The sequence below is a fragment of the Anser brachyrhynchus genome (assembly GCF_964034855.1).
Source record: "Anser brachyrhynchus genome assembly, chromosome: 2".
Lineage (NCBI taxonomy): Eukaryota > Metazoa > Chordata > Aves > Anseriformes > Anatidae > Anser > Anser brachyrhynchus.
Window position 1 is genome coordinate 120355330 of NC_137695.1, and position 19518 is coordinate 120374847.

A 19518-nucleotide genomic window follows, 5' to 3' on the forward strand; every position below is an offset into this window, starting at 1 on the left:
TTCTAAGGCACATAGCTATGTAGCTATGTTGCATAGCTTTCAAGGTGCTCTAAGCAAGCTACTGGCTTCCATGCTCCTGTACCTCAGGTAGGAGGCACATAATTGTTTCCCAGCTCCTGATTTCACACAAGCCTACTCAAGGGAAGCCTACTTGTCCATGCCTGGTCTAGAGCAGAAAACACAACTTCTTTTAAAAGGAGACCATTGATCTTCAAGCAAGCCCCTGGCCTCTACCAGCCCCTCTGTAGTAGGCAGGCTGCTGGCTAAACTTACTCTTTCATTCCAACTGCTCTTCCTTGCTTGGCTTCTTCAGAGGCCATGTCCAGTTTAGGAGGAAATCCTGCAGTGCCCAAAGCTCCAACTGAAGCTTTGAACACTCCCGTTAGGACCACCAGGAGCACCCCTGAGACTCTGGCTCGTGAGGAGGTGGGTGGGAGGCAGCTACCTGCGGGTACCTGCCCATCAGCACTGAGAGAGCAGGGAGCTGCTGGGCTCCATGCCAAGCAAACTCCCATTCCTCTAATAACTGGTCCTAGCTCTTCTGTGCTTTCTGGTCACCCCAAAACCTCTGTGTGTCTCCCTGAGGAGGCTACAGTGAAAGAAACTGAAACTAGTTTTCCATGGACATGCCAAAAATCAGGGGCAGAGCAAGAGGAACAGAAAAGCAGACAGGACAGAAAGACACCAGGTGCAGAGCTCAGCCTGACTGTAAGCAGCGTTTGGCTACACTGTGGCTTTAGCTTGGGGTCCCAGATAAGCCTAATGCAGCCCCTGAAGTGGGCCCCTGAGGGGCAGCAAGGACCTCTTACAGCTCCAGGTCACCACCTTCACAATGAGTGCCAGAAGATGTGCGGGCTGGCTTTGCAGGCCCACATCTCCTCCACTGGAGGGCCAGGTGCAGGAGAACGTGACCACAAAGAGCCATGCTGAGGAGCACATCTCCTTCTGTTCTTCAGGCTCTGGGTTACCTCCTGTGGAGCTGCCTCGCAAACAGAGGCAACCAGGGCCAGGCCACTGCCCCAGACCTGAGGTCTGGGAAGGAGCCGGAGGTGGCAGGCCAAGGACCTGGCCTGCAGGCCTGGACGGGTACAAGTGTGTGCTAGGGGCAGACAGCCCAATCACCCGTCCCCTGTGCTCCTTGGTACCTCTTCTGGGGACACTGCCTCTCAGGAGAAGCCAGAGTGATGGTGGCCCCTTGCTGGGCTTGCTTACCTGGATGGGCTGGGGCAGCATGCCACAGAGAGCTGCCAGGGCTGGCCCAAGTGTGCCCTTCTGCATCCAGAGCCTGATGTCCCTGGTGCCTCTGCAGCAGTCAAAATGCATTGCTGAGCAAAGGGCCAGGGCAGCCCCTGCCTCCTCCTGGGGCTTTCTCCTGCTTGCAAACGGGAACAAAATAAAAATCCCCAAGTGAAAATCATCTGGCAAGTGCTCTTGGACCTTTCCTGGTGCGCACTGCAGTGCTGAATGGTGTGGCAGGACATGCAGGGAGACAGCATTTAGAGCCACAGCTCAGACTCAATGGTTTCTGAGGTTCCTGAAAGCAAGTATGTAAGGACAGCCCGTCCCCACCCTGCATTGCCCTGCTGATGCTCTGCTCCAAGGGCTGGCAGCAGCAGAGGCTGTGTGTCCTCGGAGAAGCATTCAGCTGCCACAGCCCATAGGCTTTGCTTTCTCTTGCAGGGAACATCTTTACTTGCAGCGCCAAACCTGCATGGAGACACTCACAGGACAAATGAGCACAGCCACTCCCCACATAGGCACTGTCCCATTGCCACTGAGTGCAAGGGAGAGGCACTATTTGGGAATGAGGGAGCCTGAGGGCTCAGGTTTCTCCTGCACAGTGATGAGGACTGACCTGCTCTGTAGGAAGCGCAGCAGCAGCTCCAGTTCAGCAGAAGTGCCTGCTTGCAAGAGGAGGAAAGAAAGCCATTCCTGCCTTTCTTCAGGCACTCAGCTGACAGAGCTGAAACAGGAAAGACACCCACAAAATGGCGGCAGCTGACTCCCTCACCAGCAGTTCAATGGAGAGAAGGCAGGTCACCCTGGCCCCACTTCACTCCTCCTGCTGGCCTGGGAAGGCCCAGAGAAAGAGCTCTGTAAGACCCAGGCTGCTTTTTCTCTCTCCTGCTGGCCAGGGGACTCTTAAAAGTGGTCCCCAAACCCCCAGCTACAGCCCAGCAGCCAAGCAGAGAGCAGCACTCCCTGGAGAGCTCCGGCCTGCAGTGTGCTCAGGCTGCTTCCCTGCACCTCTCCCTGATGGGAAGAGCGGAAAAAGAGGCTTTCTGTTCCTGCTCCCCAGAGAAACATGCTTACAGGCGCTCTACCTGCAGCAGTGGGAACTGCAATAATTCAGTGTAATGTAATAGAAAAAAAAAGACAATCGTCATCCACAAAAACAGTCAATATACTGGGTCATTTCAAAATCTCTTTGGCCACAGGTGTAATTACAAAGAAATGACAAATGTCCCACCAAAACAAAACAAAACAAAAAAAAGAGACAAAACTGTACTGGAATGATCTTAATTAAAAAACAATATTAGTAGTTGCATAAAAAGTACAGTCAACTGCATAGTAACTGGGTTTCCTAAAAGTAAATCATAAATATTCAGTAACGTAAAAAGTCATGAAAAAATAAAGTTATTAAAACTTGAGTAAATCAAAGTGTACTCTTCTGTATACTCCTGAGATTTTGTTGCTCATCTAGAACTTGATTTTGATGTTGCTTGCATTACAGTATAAAGGCAGTATAACATCATTAAATTTGGTTACCTCTGATTACTGGTTTTGTAAATTAGCTTAAAAACTGTTTCACCTCCAGTATAATGGAGGTAGAATGTAACAGTGCCCTTAGAGACTTCGATCTGAGTGCAGCATATGAAATTCACTGAAGATAATTTAGAGTTGTGTAACAGGAAGAGTTATTATTTCCAACTGGAGTCTTTGGTTCTAGGTTCTCACAAGATAGTTGTGTGTAAACTGTCCTATATTTGCTCTTGTGGCTTTGATATTTTCCAACCAGATGGGAAAGTCAGGGAAGAACAATATGGGAAGGGGAAAGAAAAGGAATTTAAATTTGATGGATTTCCCCTTCTGCTCTATAATTGTTCCAGTGTGTTCAAAGGATCTACTTCTAGGCTATGGCTTTCTGATTCTGTTACTATTCAGGCATAATTTTTAGGGAATAATTTTTCTGTTGAGAGTCATTCCCCCTCCAACAGAGGGACATCAATCTACTGTAAGTTACAGCTTCTATCAGAACTCTGATATGTTTCCAGCATTTTCCTCTGGTGTCATAACAGTCTCTGAGTATTTCTCAGAATTTGAAAATACTGATTTTGGCAGTATGTTGAGTTGCTCAAGACACTGAAACTTTAATTATATTGTAAATTACATTCTCCAGAGCTGTGTATTCTGCATCGTCATTCTTTGAAGCATGGTGAATTATCTTTTATGAGTGTACACATTGTTTGATAAAGAAATGCTTTTCACGTTTTATTTTAATGTTTGGTTATGCCAAATATTCCCTTCTGTGTCCCAAAGAGAAGTGAGCAGAAGCCTGTAAGCCTATTATCTTCCCTAAAAGCCAGCTACAATGTCTCAATTTTTATTATTTCTACACAGAATAATTCCCTACAAGTTCCGCTCTTCTAGTAATAATGAAGTCAGTAAAAGCACTGGCTGATTCAGTAATTCTACTTTCAAAATACTGTATCCTAGCCTTACTCAGAGTGGCAGGACTTAGCTCCTCCTTAGCAAGGATTCTCCCATGCCTTGCCTTGTGACATTTGCTTCATTGTCAGTTTTGGAGTCTCTTTAGGGCAATGTTAGTCCTACTGTCCTCAACACATTGTCAAATTCATCTTCACTGACAACATATTAAGCTATTAAGAGTATTGGATTTTTTTTTCCTAAGAAATATTAAAAATTTTCACTATAGTGAAGATATTTTACAGTCAGTGGCTGTCTTTGTAAGGAGGATGGTTGTTCCATGTTTGCAAGTGTGGAACATGCATGATATTTCAGGAGAATTGGACATTGGAATCCATCACAGGTGTGAATTGTGCTCCATGAGTGTTTCTATAGCTCGTGAAGCTGGCCTCATAACCAGTTACACTATTTAAGGTTTCTTCATTTGTATGAAGCACCCTTTAAACACAGACATAATTTATATAGTCTATTACAGCAAAATGTCGGAGAATAATTAGGTAGATGAAAAGCAAGGCTCCTACTAATATTTGGAGAGACACTTGATCATTAAGTTTAACAAATACAGTATTCCTGTGATGAAGTTGCTAGAGGTGTTAAAACCAGCTTTTTTCCTTCTACTTATATGTACGTTGTTTGTGAAGAATTGTGTTCATCCAGTGCACCTTATGCTGTATTGCATCACATGCTGGCTTTATACTTAAAAGATTATTTGTTGTTTTTCATTTTGGTTTCCTTCACTTTGCATAAAAGTATCAGTTGTTTTAAGTAATCTGTGCATTAATAATTAACATTACTTCCTTTAGAATCAGCCTTACAGACTATAAGAATCTGTCATGTTTCAGTGCATGTCTTTCATTCCTGTACCTTGGATTCATATTCATTGTTTCATCAGTCAAAACTGAGATGTCTAAAGTAAAATGAGAAGCAGTGCAGGGAAAACCAAATGTTATAAAATAGGTTGTAACAAATCCATTTTCATGCTTTTCCTCCCATTGTTAAAATAAAAGAGCTTGTAATGAGCTCAGTGAGAATTCTTCCTGAGTGGGAAGATTGTAAAAGTGACTGTGAGCACTAATGTAGCTATCCACTCTCTTAACCATGGGACTGCTGATGCCTAAAAGCTAGGCATAGCTTGTGTCCTGCTATTTTCCAGCTGTCCCTGTTTGCCATAATGGCCACTTAGGTCCAGAGACTGTTGAATAAAACTTAGAGCAACCCAGGCTTTAGTCAGATATGCTTAAGGCAGCATAAAACAGGCATATTGCTAGCTTTAACTCCACTTGAAACTGTCCATCTCTCTACTAAATCTGTATGATAACAACATGAACCTCATTCCTTACTGAGATAAAAGGGAGAAGTATGTAAAACTATCTCCAGCAGCTACAGGCTGTGCACAAAGCAAAATTTATCTGGTTCCAAGAAAGCAACATAGAAGGATTGTAAAGAGCTCACAGACAACCTTGGAGAAGAGCACAATTCAAGTCATCTTCAAGAAATGAGGGGGAGTGAACATGGTGTTGCTTCTTCAGTAATTTTGCAGTATGGCTTCTATAGTATGAGCATATATATTCCATTTTAGGTAGTTTCTTGAGAGACTTTTATGTCCTGTTACTCAATTTCAGGTTCAGTCTTTCAGCCATCTATCTATAATTCCCCTCCACCACTATCTTATAACATTGCAACTCCAAGGTGAAAACATATTGAAAAAACCCTGTTGGTGTCCCATGTGAGTCCTCTATCTCAGTTTACACTGTCAGTTTAGTCTCCCTGGTCAGCTTCAGGCAGTTGTATCTGAGATTTTGTGACTTTAGTGTCCTTTGCTAAGGGTCTCCCTGTTAAGATCTCCCTTATTTTCCTGTGCCAAGGGCTCAAATTCAAACATCCATACTCCTGTCTTGCCTTCCCCTCTGCCATTTTCTAGTTTATTTGTATCCATATGCCTCCCATCATCTCAGTATCTGAGCACTTTTCAGAAGTGAGAAGTATGACTAATGATTATGGCTTATTCTCTCATTCTTAACTCTTAAAAATCAGTTTTTTTATGGGCTTGGCATGACTTTATAAAGATAATATACACTTTTAAAAGTACAGGGCTTATGCTAAATATAGTGAGATCAATGCACCTTGCACTGAAACAGAGATGATAATGTTTGTGGTGGTTTCTACTTAACATGGCCAGCTCTTTGGCAGTCTGTCTTCTGTGAAAATGATTTACACTGTGCACTGTAGGGATTTCTTAGTACCACGGATGTTGAATCTGGTTCTCACCTCAGATATGATGATGTCAATAAGGTGACTCCATTGCACTGAGGTCTGCAGAACTGAAGAATAGTTGAGGTTAGAAAGTCCTACCTCCCTGCTCAAAGCAGGGTCAGCTAGACCAGGTTGCTCAGGACTTTGCTCAGATTTTTAACATCTCCCAAGCCGGAGATATCTCTACAACCTCTCTGAACCTCTCTGGATAATTTGTTCCAATGTTTGACCACTCTCATCCTTTTTAATTTTTTTTTCCATATGTTTAAGTGGTTTTATATTTCCATATAAATATTTCTACTAGTGCCAATTGCCTCTCGTCTTGTCATGGGGTACCACAGAAAAGAGCTTGACTCTGGCCTTTTTACCTTCTCCCTTCAGGTATTTATGCACATTGATAACATACCCCCTGAGTTCTTCTCTTCTGCAGGCTGACGAGTTACAGCTCTCTCAGCCTTTTCTTATAGCAGAGGTGCTTCAGTCCCTTTGTCATCTTCATGGTCTTTCACTGGACTCTTTCAGTATGTCCATGCCTCTTGTACTGGGGGGCCCAGAACTGGATGCAGCACTCCAGATTTGTCTCATCAAGGCTGAGTGGAGGAAAAGGATCTCTTCCCTTGACCTGCTAGCTGTGCTCTTCCTTCTTCAGCACCTAAGGTTATTGGCCTTCCTTACATCAGGATAAAAAAATATCCTTTACTCCCTAGGAAGGCAACACAGAAAGCCTGATGTGCTCCCAGTAGCCTACACGGTTGAGAGAAGGCACTGTATTCAACTGTTGGATGTCGTATTTTTTTCAGGGCTTATGACTTCATGCCTGAGTGATAAATATTGCTGTAAATCCACCAGGCGATGACAGACATATTTTTCAGAGGTCGGTTCATAGTCTGCCAGGTTATTACAGAATCAATGGTCAAAAGGAAAGTAAATCAGAGATCCACTCTTACTCCAAGGTTTTGGATAGAGGTGACTGTTCTGTATGTACCTTCTCTTAAATGAGTCTTCATGAATCTTCAGACTGTTCAAAGCATTGTTATGTGCTCACCAGCATAATCTTTCTTATGATCCATCAATTCTTCATTCATAAGGTGCTCTCATCCAATCACAGCATCATCCTGTTAGCATGATGTGTGTGCATGTGGTGAAGGTTAAGTAGAACTTAAGTTTTCCTACATGGCCAGACCTTTGTTGAGCTTTATTACAGCCAGTGCTAGGCTGTATTTCAGTTCACATCCTCTGGTAGGCAGTGTTTTAATTCCCCATCTATTGTCAAAAGTTTGACATCCAGTAAAATACTCCTGGTCTAACTTGGAAAACTGCCAACCACTCAAAAAAATCTCAGTTATGGAAGTAGCTACATTCTCCTAATACAGAAGTTTCATGCTTATTTTTAAGGCCTGACACCCTGATACTCTAAATACTTGGAGCTGGCATAACTATCCACAATGAGAATGAAAAGAGTTCTTCCACATCTTTAATGTTATTCTTAAAACATTTTCCCGTGTTGTACTTCAGGGTGGAAAAAACAAGCTGTTGGTACCGCTAGTTGAGCAAGTAATGGTAATGTGACATTTTCTTTCTCTAATTAACCTGGAAATGGATAATTGGCATACATTTTAGTGAATGCTAGCACGTTGTTAGCCTATATTGGAAGGTCAAGGGAATGAATATGATATGGAACTAGCTATAGGATGAAAAGAGGTTGAGTGGACTGTAAAAAAAAAAAAAAAAAGGTGCAATGAGCAGTGCTTATTTACCCAGTTTATTTGTGTGACCAAAGCAAGTATGAAGGAAAAAATAATGCTGATTCTTGTGTGGCTTGTAAACCTACTTCTTACATGTCTATATCCACCTTTTTCATTAGACTATTAAGATGTGAACATCTATGGCATATTCTGATTCTTGAGGTAATGCATAATTGTACCAAGTTCATTGACTACAATTCATGAATAGGCTGAGTTCAGACTTCTGGAAAATGCAAACTCTGTGGGTGGACCATGGGTGCTTTGCTGGTACATCTGTTATGATATTTTTGGCAACATGTGCCAGCTGCATGTTCACAAATTAAAAATGTCTTTTACATCCAAAGATTTCTCCGTTACATACAGATGCTGAAAAATTTAAACTAATGAAGTCAATGATTTCTCATCCTTTTGGGAATCTGCTGCACATGACGTCTCTGAAATTCTGTTAACGAGATTGCTTTACATGAAATTAATAACTGTCTGTCAAATATAGCCTCTAGCAGTTGTGTTAGACATTGAGATTTTGGTGGAGCCACTCTTGAAGTGTTGACTTATACAAATGATTTTCATGCTAGCCTGAGCTTATTTCAAAGAGATTGCAGAATAGTGTCTGTACAACAGGAATATAGTGACATTATTTTGCTCCTTCCACTATATAAAGAGAAATAAAGTTATTACATATATTCTTTCCATCCATTTACTGAAGTATCTTTCCACTGAACAGTCTCTTGTTAAGGTCTCACTTTACTTTTCACTTAGTTAAACATCTCAAGTACATGAAAATAGGTCATACTGACTTCACTCAAAGTATCTGTATGCTAGGGACTGAAAAGAGTATTTGCATAGCTCATTTAGAAACAGAATTAAAATGTAGTCCTTGCATTCTCCTTAGGATTAACTTCTTCCTAATAAATCTAGATTTTATCTTAGGGAAAATTGTAAAATATGAGCTTTGTTAGGCTTCAATTTCAAAAAGTAAGGACAAGTTTTCTACGGCAAAGTTTAATGAAAATGTTCTCATTGCCTTTGTGGAGAAGAGAGTGTAGTCCTATGTTTTTTCAAAAAAAAAAAAAAGTAGCAGTAATGAGCAAAGAATACAGTTGTATCAATTAGCAGGCAAAAAATACTATTACAAAAAGAAAAATATTACAATGAGAATAGAATTACTGGGATTATTGTACTCACAAAGATATTATGGTTATTAAGTGCTGGCGATCTCTCTCACATAAGCATAAGTGTCTGTATGAGGCCAAAATGTCCATTCTCTTCAGAGCTCATCACAGAAATTGGCACAACTCAGCTGACACATCAAAAGGGGTTTCACAGTCAATCAACAAGTGGTGACTCTGACAGTATGTAAAACTATCCTGGGAAGGTTGTGAGGTTAGCATTTGTGAGAAGACCTTCTAATAGGCAATCCCTAGGAAGGTCAGCATATCTGATGTTTGTGATATCTGGGTTCTTTTGCCTAAAGGAGATACCTGTGTTTACAGGCTGTTTTTAACTCTGTGGGACTTTGGGTCTTTTAATGATCTATGCATGGCTGACCTAAGTCAAATCAGAAAGGTCCAAAACTGTTACCTTTTAAACTTTACAAGTTTAAATTTCCATCCACACCCAAACTCTACTGTATCAAGTTGGAGATTTTACAGGAAGAAAGTTTTCAAATTAATTTTTAATATATTAAATAAACTAACCTTTGAACCGTCACAATGCTTTGACCATGTTCTTTGTTTGAGGATTGAATATCTTATGATTTTGTCAATTCTATTTCTTTTTCTATAGACCAGAAAAGATTAAACTCAAGCTGCCACTTTTGCTGCCACACTTTTGTTCAGTGGCCACCAGCATTAGTGTGCCTGGAGAAGCAGTACTATCGGTCTGAGGGACTATTGTGCTAACTCAGATATAGTTCCAAGGACTCTAGCAAGTTTGCTCAAGCCATTGTAGACTTATCCTAAAATACATCATGTAGCTGTTTCCTTGTCATTTATGCAGTTTTGAGTGCCTACAGCATCTGTTTACATTGGTGGAATACATTATTATGTTGACTGTGTTTTTCAGCAGATATACAACATATTCACTTGAGCAACTTGTTCTTATTCTTCCCTTATTCTGTGCACAACTTCTGCTAGCATCAGCAGAAACTGCATTCCCATATAAAAGAGAGACGAGGTAATTGTAAATGACATCATATTATCCATGAGAGAAAATACTAGCTTTATATAGTTAGCTGGGAGATCTACATCTGGTGATTTTTGACTGAGTTATGGGAAAATAGCAACCAACCCAAAATCAGCAGAAAATTTTAGAATTTTCTAAAATTTTGGACAGAATTTTGGACTTGCGTCTTCTGAGAATCTCAACATTTGTGAATAGCGCTTTGCAGTGTCCCTGTGAGAGAGGTTAAGTGTTGCCCTTGTTGTAAATATAAGAAAGTGAAGAAAAGAGGGCTAGTGAATAATGTAATGTTTCTCAGGAAGCCTAAAGCAGATCCAGGAATGAAATATAGTTGTCTGAATTCTAAATTAGTGCTTTAGTTCTGGGACCCTTCTGCATGGGTCTCTACATGGACATTTACTGCATTTCTGTTAGAAAGGCTATTTCCATATAAAATTCAGTTACTTTTGCAGCCATGAAACTATAGTAGAGAACAGCTAGAATAAGTTTTTTTGTAAGCATGTTGTTTACTAGGGCAACAGAGTCAAATTTGCTGTACAACTTTTTGCAGAATATTCTGGGTGTGAAAGTAAATTTATAAATGTCATCTTGTGTTCAAGACATGCAGATGTTCAAGATGAAGACTGGCTGGGAGAGTTGGGTTTGTTTAGCCTAGAGAAGAGAAGGTTCCAGGGAAACCTTACAGCAGCCTTTCAGTACCTAAAGGGGGCCTAAAGGAAAGCAGGAGAGGGACTTTTGTCAGGAATTGCAGTGATAGGACATGAGGGAATGGCTTTAAACTAAAAGAGGGGAGATTTAGATTAGATATTAGGAAAAATGTCTTCACTATGTGGGTGGTGAGGCACTGGCACAGGTTGCCCAGAGAAGCTGTGGATGCCCCATCCCTGGAAGTGTTCAAGGCCAGGTTGGATGGGGCTTTCTGGTGGGAGGTGTCTGTCCATGCATGTCCTGCCTGTCCATGGCAGGGAGTTGGAACTAGGTGATCTTTAAGGTCCCTTCCAACCCAAACCATTCTATGATTCTATGATTTAGTCAATAATGGAAACGAAGGAACAACCTCAAGATACAGTGCTTACAGCTGGCAAAATAATATCATTAGCTCAACCATGTTATATGAGTATTTTCCTCTGCATTTCACTGCAAGAGCAAAATTTGACATATATTTGACAGAATTCCAGTTGGCAAAATGTAATGTGTTAACTAAGTCAATACCACTGAGAGACCAATGTGATATCTGTTCTGACAGAAAGATAAATTGTTCCTACCCCAAAACTACAACAGAAGCTGCACCTACGTTTGTAATTGTATTATGTTTTCCAGAACATCTTATGCAACTGATTTGATCTCTGCTGTTGACATCCTTGCCTTCATTTCCACACAAGAATAAACATGATATTTTTTGGCCCAAGAATGCCCTTAAACAATTAGTCAGAAACATAAATATTATTAAACATGTTTTCAGATTGTCAGTGTTCTGTATTTTTAACTATATTTAAGAGACCTTTCAGTCCCAGAAGTATGCCATTATCTATAATGGCTCTATGTTCCTGCACAATTTACCATTCTAAAAATCTCATAATTTGAGAATTTAGTAGTAGTCAAAAGCACACATACATTTGGCTTGACACTTTGGACAAATTCACAATCAGCACATGGTCATAACTTCTTTAATGTTGCTATATTGTGTCCTCTTTTAGAGGCTGAATGTTAAGGAGGGATAGGAAGCATAGAAAAGACACAAATACAGAAATTTAGAGATGCTAAACAGGATGTTAGTGAATCTAATCAAACTGTTTGCAAATAGGAGTGTCTCCTGGAGAAACATAACCATCTGGACAGTGCTTTTTGTTCTGTATGGATTTTTCTGGAAACTCCATTTGATCAATTTTGGTGGGTTACTTATCCAGTGTTCCTTATCCAGTAACAGGAAGTCCTTCTATTTCATTTTTTTTTCTTTCTTTTTTTTTTTTTCCTTGTTCAGTTAACGTATCTCTGCTTATGTTTTGTGAGCTTTTCTTTCTGGTTGTACCAGTGGTATGCTAAATATCACCAACAATGTTGAAACTCTGCAAATTCACCTGGAAATTTATCTCCCATCTTACCCATCTTAGATTTCCTTCTGGGGAAAAAAAAAAAAAAAAAAAAAAAAAAAAAGCATATTAACATGATACGCTAAATAAATCAAGGAGCCCACTTTTCAGCCCACTTGTGTGGTGATATCCATTATATATGTGTGGGATTTTTTTATCAATAAACTCTCAGTTATTCAAATGACTGATTAGATACTTCAGAAGACAAAAGAGGCTTTTCAACAAAGTTTCCTGATCCTGACTCAGTGACCTGGTAATGAAAACTGTATGCAAAGATGCTTCTGACACTCTTCCTTCAACAAGGGCTAATTTAATCATGGGCATGAGGTTGCAAGGTTTCAATGTTTGTTTGTTTGTTTGTTTTTTACCAAATTGCCTTTTAAAACTTTTGCACCACAAATAGCAGCCAGTGCCTCAATCTCAAGGGAATACCACCTTTGTTTTGGGTCAATGTTATACTCCATTCAGTTGGCAGTTAAGGGGGAGGGTTCTAATATACTGTTATATTTGTTTGCAAGGCAACCTTAGCAGTCACTTGCCCACTGCAAAGGTCTCTGCTTTGTGGCTGTGTGAGAGGGTTATTATGGTAACTTAGCCTACATCTTGGCTACAGTTGTGATTAGTTCCAGAGAGTTTTTATCTGCTGTTGTAATTTTGCTGTATTAGCAGCATATTTTTAATGGGCATGATTTTATTACAATAGTTGTACGTCAGTTAGCACCTCTTACTTTAACATACTGTTTTAATATAGGAAAACCTGCTACTTGGCCGTAAGTGTGACTCTATTCAGAATTTATACCATTACCATGTGTCATGATATCATCTTCTGAGCCCACATTGCACCAGGCTTGTCTCAGGGAAGCAAGGAAATGGTGATCAACTAAGGCTGCAAGATTCTCTTCATGGTGGTCATGAGGACCATCACGATGGTCATGAGGACCATCACCATTTAGTGATGGTCCTCATGACCAAGAAATGTCAGAGTTAGACTAGCCTGTGTAATTGCCTAGGAAAATATTTCAACAAAAGAGTGAAAGTGGTATGTGTCTATTTTGCCTGTTCCCCAGCTCCACAGAGCTGTCCCATTAAGAACATTAGTGTGCAGTGTTTCTTTGCAAAAAACATTGAAGGGAAAACTCTTGTTCTGGGTCAGACATTAATATTACCTTCCATAACAGTCCCAATGGAGACCCAAATCCTAGTTCATCATTTTTAGTCATTCTGACAGCTGGGGCAACGTTCCTGTTTGTTATCTGCTTGTCTATTTTTATCTATCTATCTATCTATCTATCTATCTATCTATCTATCTATCTATTTATTTTATTGCTAAACAGTAGCAAATTGGTATGATGGTAAAAGAAACAACTATTTTTTTCCCCTCTCTGTGATTAATTTCCCTGTACCATCAGCTTTCAAGCACATCACTGAAAATGAAAGTGGTTAACCCTGCTTTTGTGCTTAGGTTCCTGCCATCAGCATTGCTCAAAAAAGTTCTGCAGTCCAAAACAAAGTGGCTCTTATTTCAGGGCTGCAGTATTCAATGTGACATAGTCATGTTTTATTGTTTAAATTTGCTGCAGTGTGGCATCAGCACTTACATAAAGGGTTAACCCTGACACCAGTGCACATAAAAATAGAAGACAAAGAGAAAAGTGGGCCACAGCAGACTGATAAGTGGTAGGAATAGTTAATGGAGCTCTGCTGATGGTAACTCTATGGACTGCGAAATATATTACTGCGTGCAGCAATGACTGAAGGTACTTCTGTTCATTAAAGTATTTGTCTAGAAATAGAGTTTTACATTAACACACTACAAACTGGATGCTGTCAAGAGATCTAAAAAGCAACTGAATTGTTTGAGCCCTTTAGTCACTTTAAATAATACAGTACTTGAGTCAATTAAATTACTCTTGCAAACTACTTCATATGCTTTTATTTGATTGCTCTGGGACTCATATTAAGGCTTCATTTTCTGAAGAACAGAACTCTGGGTTACATGTTAGCTGCACGCTTAGCTTGCATGCCCAGTATAAGAAGGATTGTTAAAAGATAACATTTTGTATTATTTTTATTTTTTTTTGTTGTCATTCCAGATTAATCTCAGGGATCTTGGGCAGCTATATAAAATCCGCATTGGCCATGATAACACTGGAAATGATCCCAGTTGGTACCTGGAGGAAGTCAGACTTGAAAGACTAGTCCCTCTTTCTCAAGAAGAGATTTGTCTACCCATAGAGTGCTGGCTTGCAGAAGACAAGGGTGAAGGTGATACATGGAGAGAATTGGCAATAAGAAACCCCACAAAGGAACTTTTGCCATGTAAGTGCTCAGTATTTTAGATCATGTGTTCACTAGCCTTATCCTTTGAGTATATGACAGCTTTTCATTTTTATTTTTTTTCCAGGGCAGACTGCCCCAAAGTCAGTGTAACCATGAAACAATCCCTTCCATTACAAGACACTTTCTAATTCCAAACAAGTGGGAAGTGATCATTTTATCCCACTCCCTTGCTCCGTACAATCAGAATAATAGCTGTGGCCAGGGTATCTTACCCCTGTAAAATTCATGGAATCTCATAATACCCCTAAATCACTGGCAAATACTTCTCTTTAGAACAACTAGCCCATACATGTAAGGCATGAAATCAAGGCATATCAAGGTATGTAATGTCATCTGACATCAAGTTCCTTATAGCAAGTTTGATGTCATACTTTCTTTTGCTGCATAAGATATTCTTTACCAGAAATCTATGATCTGAATCATCACATTCATGTTTTCCAAATCAGACTCAAGTCACAGCCATTAACATAGAAATTGTTAGCTACATGGTGGCACTTTTGCGGCCTCAAAGTTTATCCACAGCTTTGATGCACTCAGTTCTCTTCAAGTGAAGCAGAAAATAGCCCATCATATCAAGTTATTATTTAAACAGTCCTGAGCTTCTATACAGGAATAGAGAACCAGTATAATCGTTTAGCACAATGCTTTTTTAATAGAATTCTCTTGACATTAACAGAATGACAATGATACAGCTGTTAGACAATACTGTCCAACATTGATAGGTCTTGTAGACATAGCTGCTATGATTCAGGCAAACTGTATTCAAAATAAAGTAGTGACTATTGCACAGAATCAGTGGTTCAAGATAAAAATGGGTCATCATGCACTTAGTGAGATCAAATCATTTCGGAAGAAAATATCAAATGGGAAAAATATTAAGAGAATGCAATTCTCTGGAAAAGCTGTAAAGACTGGTGATATGTGAATGTTTTCTATGGGTTTCAAGGCCAAAGAGGACTACTGATCTCCTCTGTTAAAGAAGCCAGAAGATACTGAGAAACACATCAGCTCACCTCTGCTCTTTTTTTTTTTTTTTTAATTATTCTACAGAGTATTTAGTGAATTGAATTCAAGATTTCAAAAACTGGGACTGATCAGGATGAACCAGACCCCACGGTGCATATACCACAGTGTAAGAAGCACAGCTGCTTCTTACAGTTAAATAAAAGTCATATTCTGGTACAGTAGAAAAATAGTGGAGAAGACAGTTAAGTTATATAAACAATCAGTTCAACATGAAGAACTTAAATCTGTATTATGTGTCCTGAAATACCCATTGATAGAAAAGTACTAATATTCTGGTAGGTGCACTTTATTCAGGTGGTTGTAGGTGATGGAGCAAGGTGAAATGCACTGAAAAATCAGGTCAGTGCTGTCAAAGGCTAGGAATATTTTTAAAACAGCATGTTTATTCAGACTCTTAAATCATACTATTACTGAATCTTTCATTACTTTTGCAGGAGCATTATCTTTATTAAAATATATGTCTCAAGATTTTAAGTAAAGATGCATTAGAAAGGATTTGGAAATTTCCTGAAATTGTAAGTTTTACAAATTACTTATTGATTTTAGGCACATTTAAATTGAATATCAATATAAACTCAGCAAGGCCTCCCAAGGATTTCCTATTTAGCTTCTCAAGAACAAGCAAATGAAACACTATCCATCTGCATTTCCCATTTAAAAGCTAATTGCTTACAAGTACTGGACAAACCACATCAAGTCATTTTCTCCAGCAGAATAAATGATGTACTACTTATTACTTAATGATAATCTGATATGATTTAGTAATTTGTCTCCTGTACTTTCAGTTCAATCTGGTATCTACTAGTCATAATACACTTACTTAACTATGAAAATGATGTGATGAAAACTTTAAACAAAATGAACAAATACAAATTAGGCTCAGAAGGCACACTTTTTAATTTGCTGTTCTTTAATACTTTATTACCCAGCTTCTTCTGTGGAAGAAAGGGTAGTTTTTCTCTTATCGCTTTTTTGGCTTTCTCCAACCAAACTCTACTATATACCCAACGAGGACTCAAAACTGTGGAGTTGATTTTTGATTCCTTGTCTTTATTTTTTTTTCTTTATAATTTATTTTCTTCATTTCCTAAGCTATTTACAGATTCTGACAGCTTTTCTTTAACTTCCTCTCTGAAATCCTTTCTTTTCCATCCAAATTTCTCATATTGGTAACCTCCTTTAGTTTTTCTGACTGTCCATGTCACTTTTTCTAGCAGTTCCAGACATTATTTTTAGTTTACCAAATGAAATGAAAATTCTGATCTAAGTTGATGCAAGATATGAGAAGTTTCAAAATTTCTTACTCTTTTGTTTATTTGACTATAAACTTCAAATAAGAATGTTCACATAACTGAAGGAATACCTGTACTGATTTGAGACAGAAGACAAATCTTGAGGCTGTGGCCAGAAAAAATCCAGCTCAAAATATTTAGACTTTTCCACTAGGGAAAATGTGCACACAAATACAGAAAGAGGTTAGAATGTGCTGACTGACTGAAAAAATGCAAAAGATGACTGATGCAAATAGTAATGACTCAAGCATTATCTCTACAAAATTTGTATCCTTGTTTAATCACTCAAGAGGCACCAACTACTTATGTAAACAGTCCGGATTCATTTTCCTATTGTAAAATTGTTTAGTAAGTGTTTTTGTTTGTTTATTTGTTTTTATTTTTGTTTTTTTGTTTTTCCCAAAGTTGAAATGTTCTGGAGATTATAACCTTCTCTGTGTTACTCAGGATGAAATTGCTGGGGCTATGAAATCTGAACAATAGTTCAGAAATTTTCTTCTGTTATGTTACATTACATGCATCACAGGGTTTGCTTTTTGTTTGTTTGTTTATTTATTTATTTATTTGTTTGTTTGTTTTGTTTCTCTTTGAAGTAGCTGATCTTGTGCAGTAGTGAAGGCAAAATGACTGACTAGGAAGATTTGTTCGTTGCTCTACTTGGGTGTTTTGAGAATTTAAGTCTAATGCTGCTATGTTTTGGGGGCTGTTGTTTGAGACTTTGGCAGTGCAGTGTTACAACTGACAGTTGACTGGAGACATTTCCCCAACTGTGTCAGTGCACTGTAGAGATGTGCTGTAACTGTTTTGCTACAAGCCAGGGCTGTGACCAGGAGAGTAAATGAAGGGAGTCCAGAGACTCAGACTCCAAAGACTAAACATCTTTTCCCCTTATCCTCCCTCCTCCACAAATAAACAGCAATAGGAAAACATCATTGGAAACTTTTATCAACCCCAAAACTTGAGAACAGCTTATTAGCAAACCATATTTTTCTTCTCAACTGCCCTGAGCAGCTTCTGAAAGGCTATCTCCTGGTACTTACAGCTACAATGAGCAGATAACCTTCATGCCAGGCCCTTTCCCTACATAAATATTATGCTTATATAGCTAAGTACTGAGGCTGAACAGGGAAAGAACGTGTTCACATGCAAGGATTTAGCTTGAATTTCCGGTGCTAGACTCCTAGGATAACCATTACACATATTAAATCATTCAACATTTTCCCATATGTTTTTTAGAATATTTCTCTAAATATCAGGAGTAAAGCCTGCGAACTGTAATTCTAACTGAAATGTCTTCACCTGATAGTGTTTTTGTATTTATGACTCCTCACATAATATATGTTTCAGTTCTGGGGAAGATAGTACATCTCAACCACTATCAGCCATTAAGAATTTGTTCTCTTTTAGCCTTAATGCTGCCCCAATCTGTATTTTACCCTTCTGTCACAGCAGTACAAAACACTGGTACTGCAAATCAGGTGGTAAGTAGTCAATGATAAAATCCCATGACAGAGATTCCATCTTTCTGTTTAATGAATCAAGCCAAAATGACCATTTCATTAAAGCAGACATCATATGGAAGTAAGAACCTGGAGCAGTACCATGTTGCACAGTACTAATATTTTGTATCACCATTCTTAACTGAGGGCTGAATAGAAAAGGTGTGATAATTTTAACATTGTACGTCATTTATCATCTCTCTAGATTTTGTATTCCTTGGCCCATTTGTCTGTTTACACTGTCAGACTGATGGGAGTGGATTGGTACAGTGAACCTATAGGTGCTAAAAAACCCAATGAGCTGAGAATCCAACATTTCTGTCATGCATATTTAAGGAGAAGTTACTCTGGGCTTGTTCTAGACTGTTCCTCTAGTGTGATGGCCAATTTCTGTCAAGATCATCCTAATCGTTTTCCTGTAATATATCCTTTTTTTTTTTTTTTTCTTTTTCTCTCTAAAACCACTCTATGCTACAAACAAGAAAGATATAAGGAGGTCCAATCAGGGAATTCAGTTTCTTGATCCAAACTAGTGTGCTCTTGTAGGCACACCAGTGTCATTAGGCTCAGCTGTAATGCAGAGGAAGCTTATCTATTGTACTATGAGTAATGTGATACTTTTATTTATCTGGAATTCATCTGCTCTTCACTAGAATTCTAAAATATTGACTGTGCTTTTCTTGTAGTAGAATTAGTTTGGAAGGAGCTAACAATGAGAGTGTAATGTTTACGAAGTCAGCAGAAAAAGACAAATATTTCTGCAGCAAAAACTTTGTTTGTTATTCTCACTGATAAATTCTTTAATCTTTTAAAGATTATTATCTTCTCCTCTCAAAACATAACAAAATATTAACTTAGTGTTTAATGCAATGTAGCCTGTACTGCTTCCTCACTGATTATATTTTCAAAGGAAAATATCATAGGTGACTGAATTCTGTACATTACTCCCTCAAAAGGAAATGAGAGTCATATACTTTGCTTGCAAACTGGGGCTAAACTAACTCTTGCTATTGGCAAGTGATCAGGAATATACCTAACCTTCTACACTGTAGACCCTGATTCAGGTTCTCAGAATAAGGAGTGTGAAAAAGGGGTTCTTTAACTTGCATTCTGTTGCCCCTATATGCCTTTAGGTTACATTTTCTTAATAAACAGAGAAACAAAACTTCCTTTCTTTCTCCCCTTTATCCAGGTAGTTCATGTTCTCATGTTATCAGTAGAAGCCAGAAGCTGGATTCAGGACTTTACAAAACACCAGAATTCTCATGGTAACATTTCAAGAGGCAGTATTAGTGCAGTTTTACTGACTGAACGAGATTTGATGCTTGTACATCTGACTGGTCAGTGACTTCTACATTCTTTTTGGCATTAGGTACCTGTGCCA

General features: G+C 38.9%; 1 protein-coding gene across 13 annotated transcripts in view; it reads left to right on the top strand.

Annotated features, from left to right (window-relative positions):
- LOC308189070 (lipoxygenase homology domain-containing protein 1-like) overlaps window positions 1-19518 on the top strand; it is a 200714-nt gene that overhangs the window by 96296 nt on the left and 84900 nt on the right. For all 13 annotated transcript variants that reach the window (XR_013945994.1, XR_013945995.1, XR_013945996.1 and 10 more), the window contains one exon: window positions 14071-14296. Coding sequence is in view for 9 of the 13 variants with exons in the window: in XM_080578742.1 (XP_080434868.1) it covers window positions 14071-14296 (226 nt within the window). In the remaining 4 variants the exon portion in view is untranslated. The remainder of the gene's footprint in view (window positions 1-14070; window positions 14297-19518) is intronic.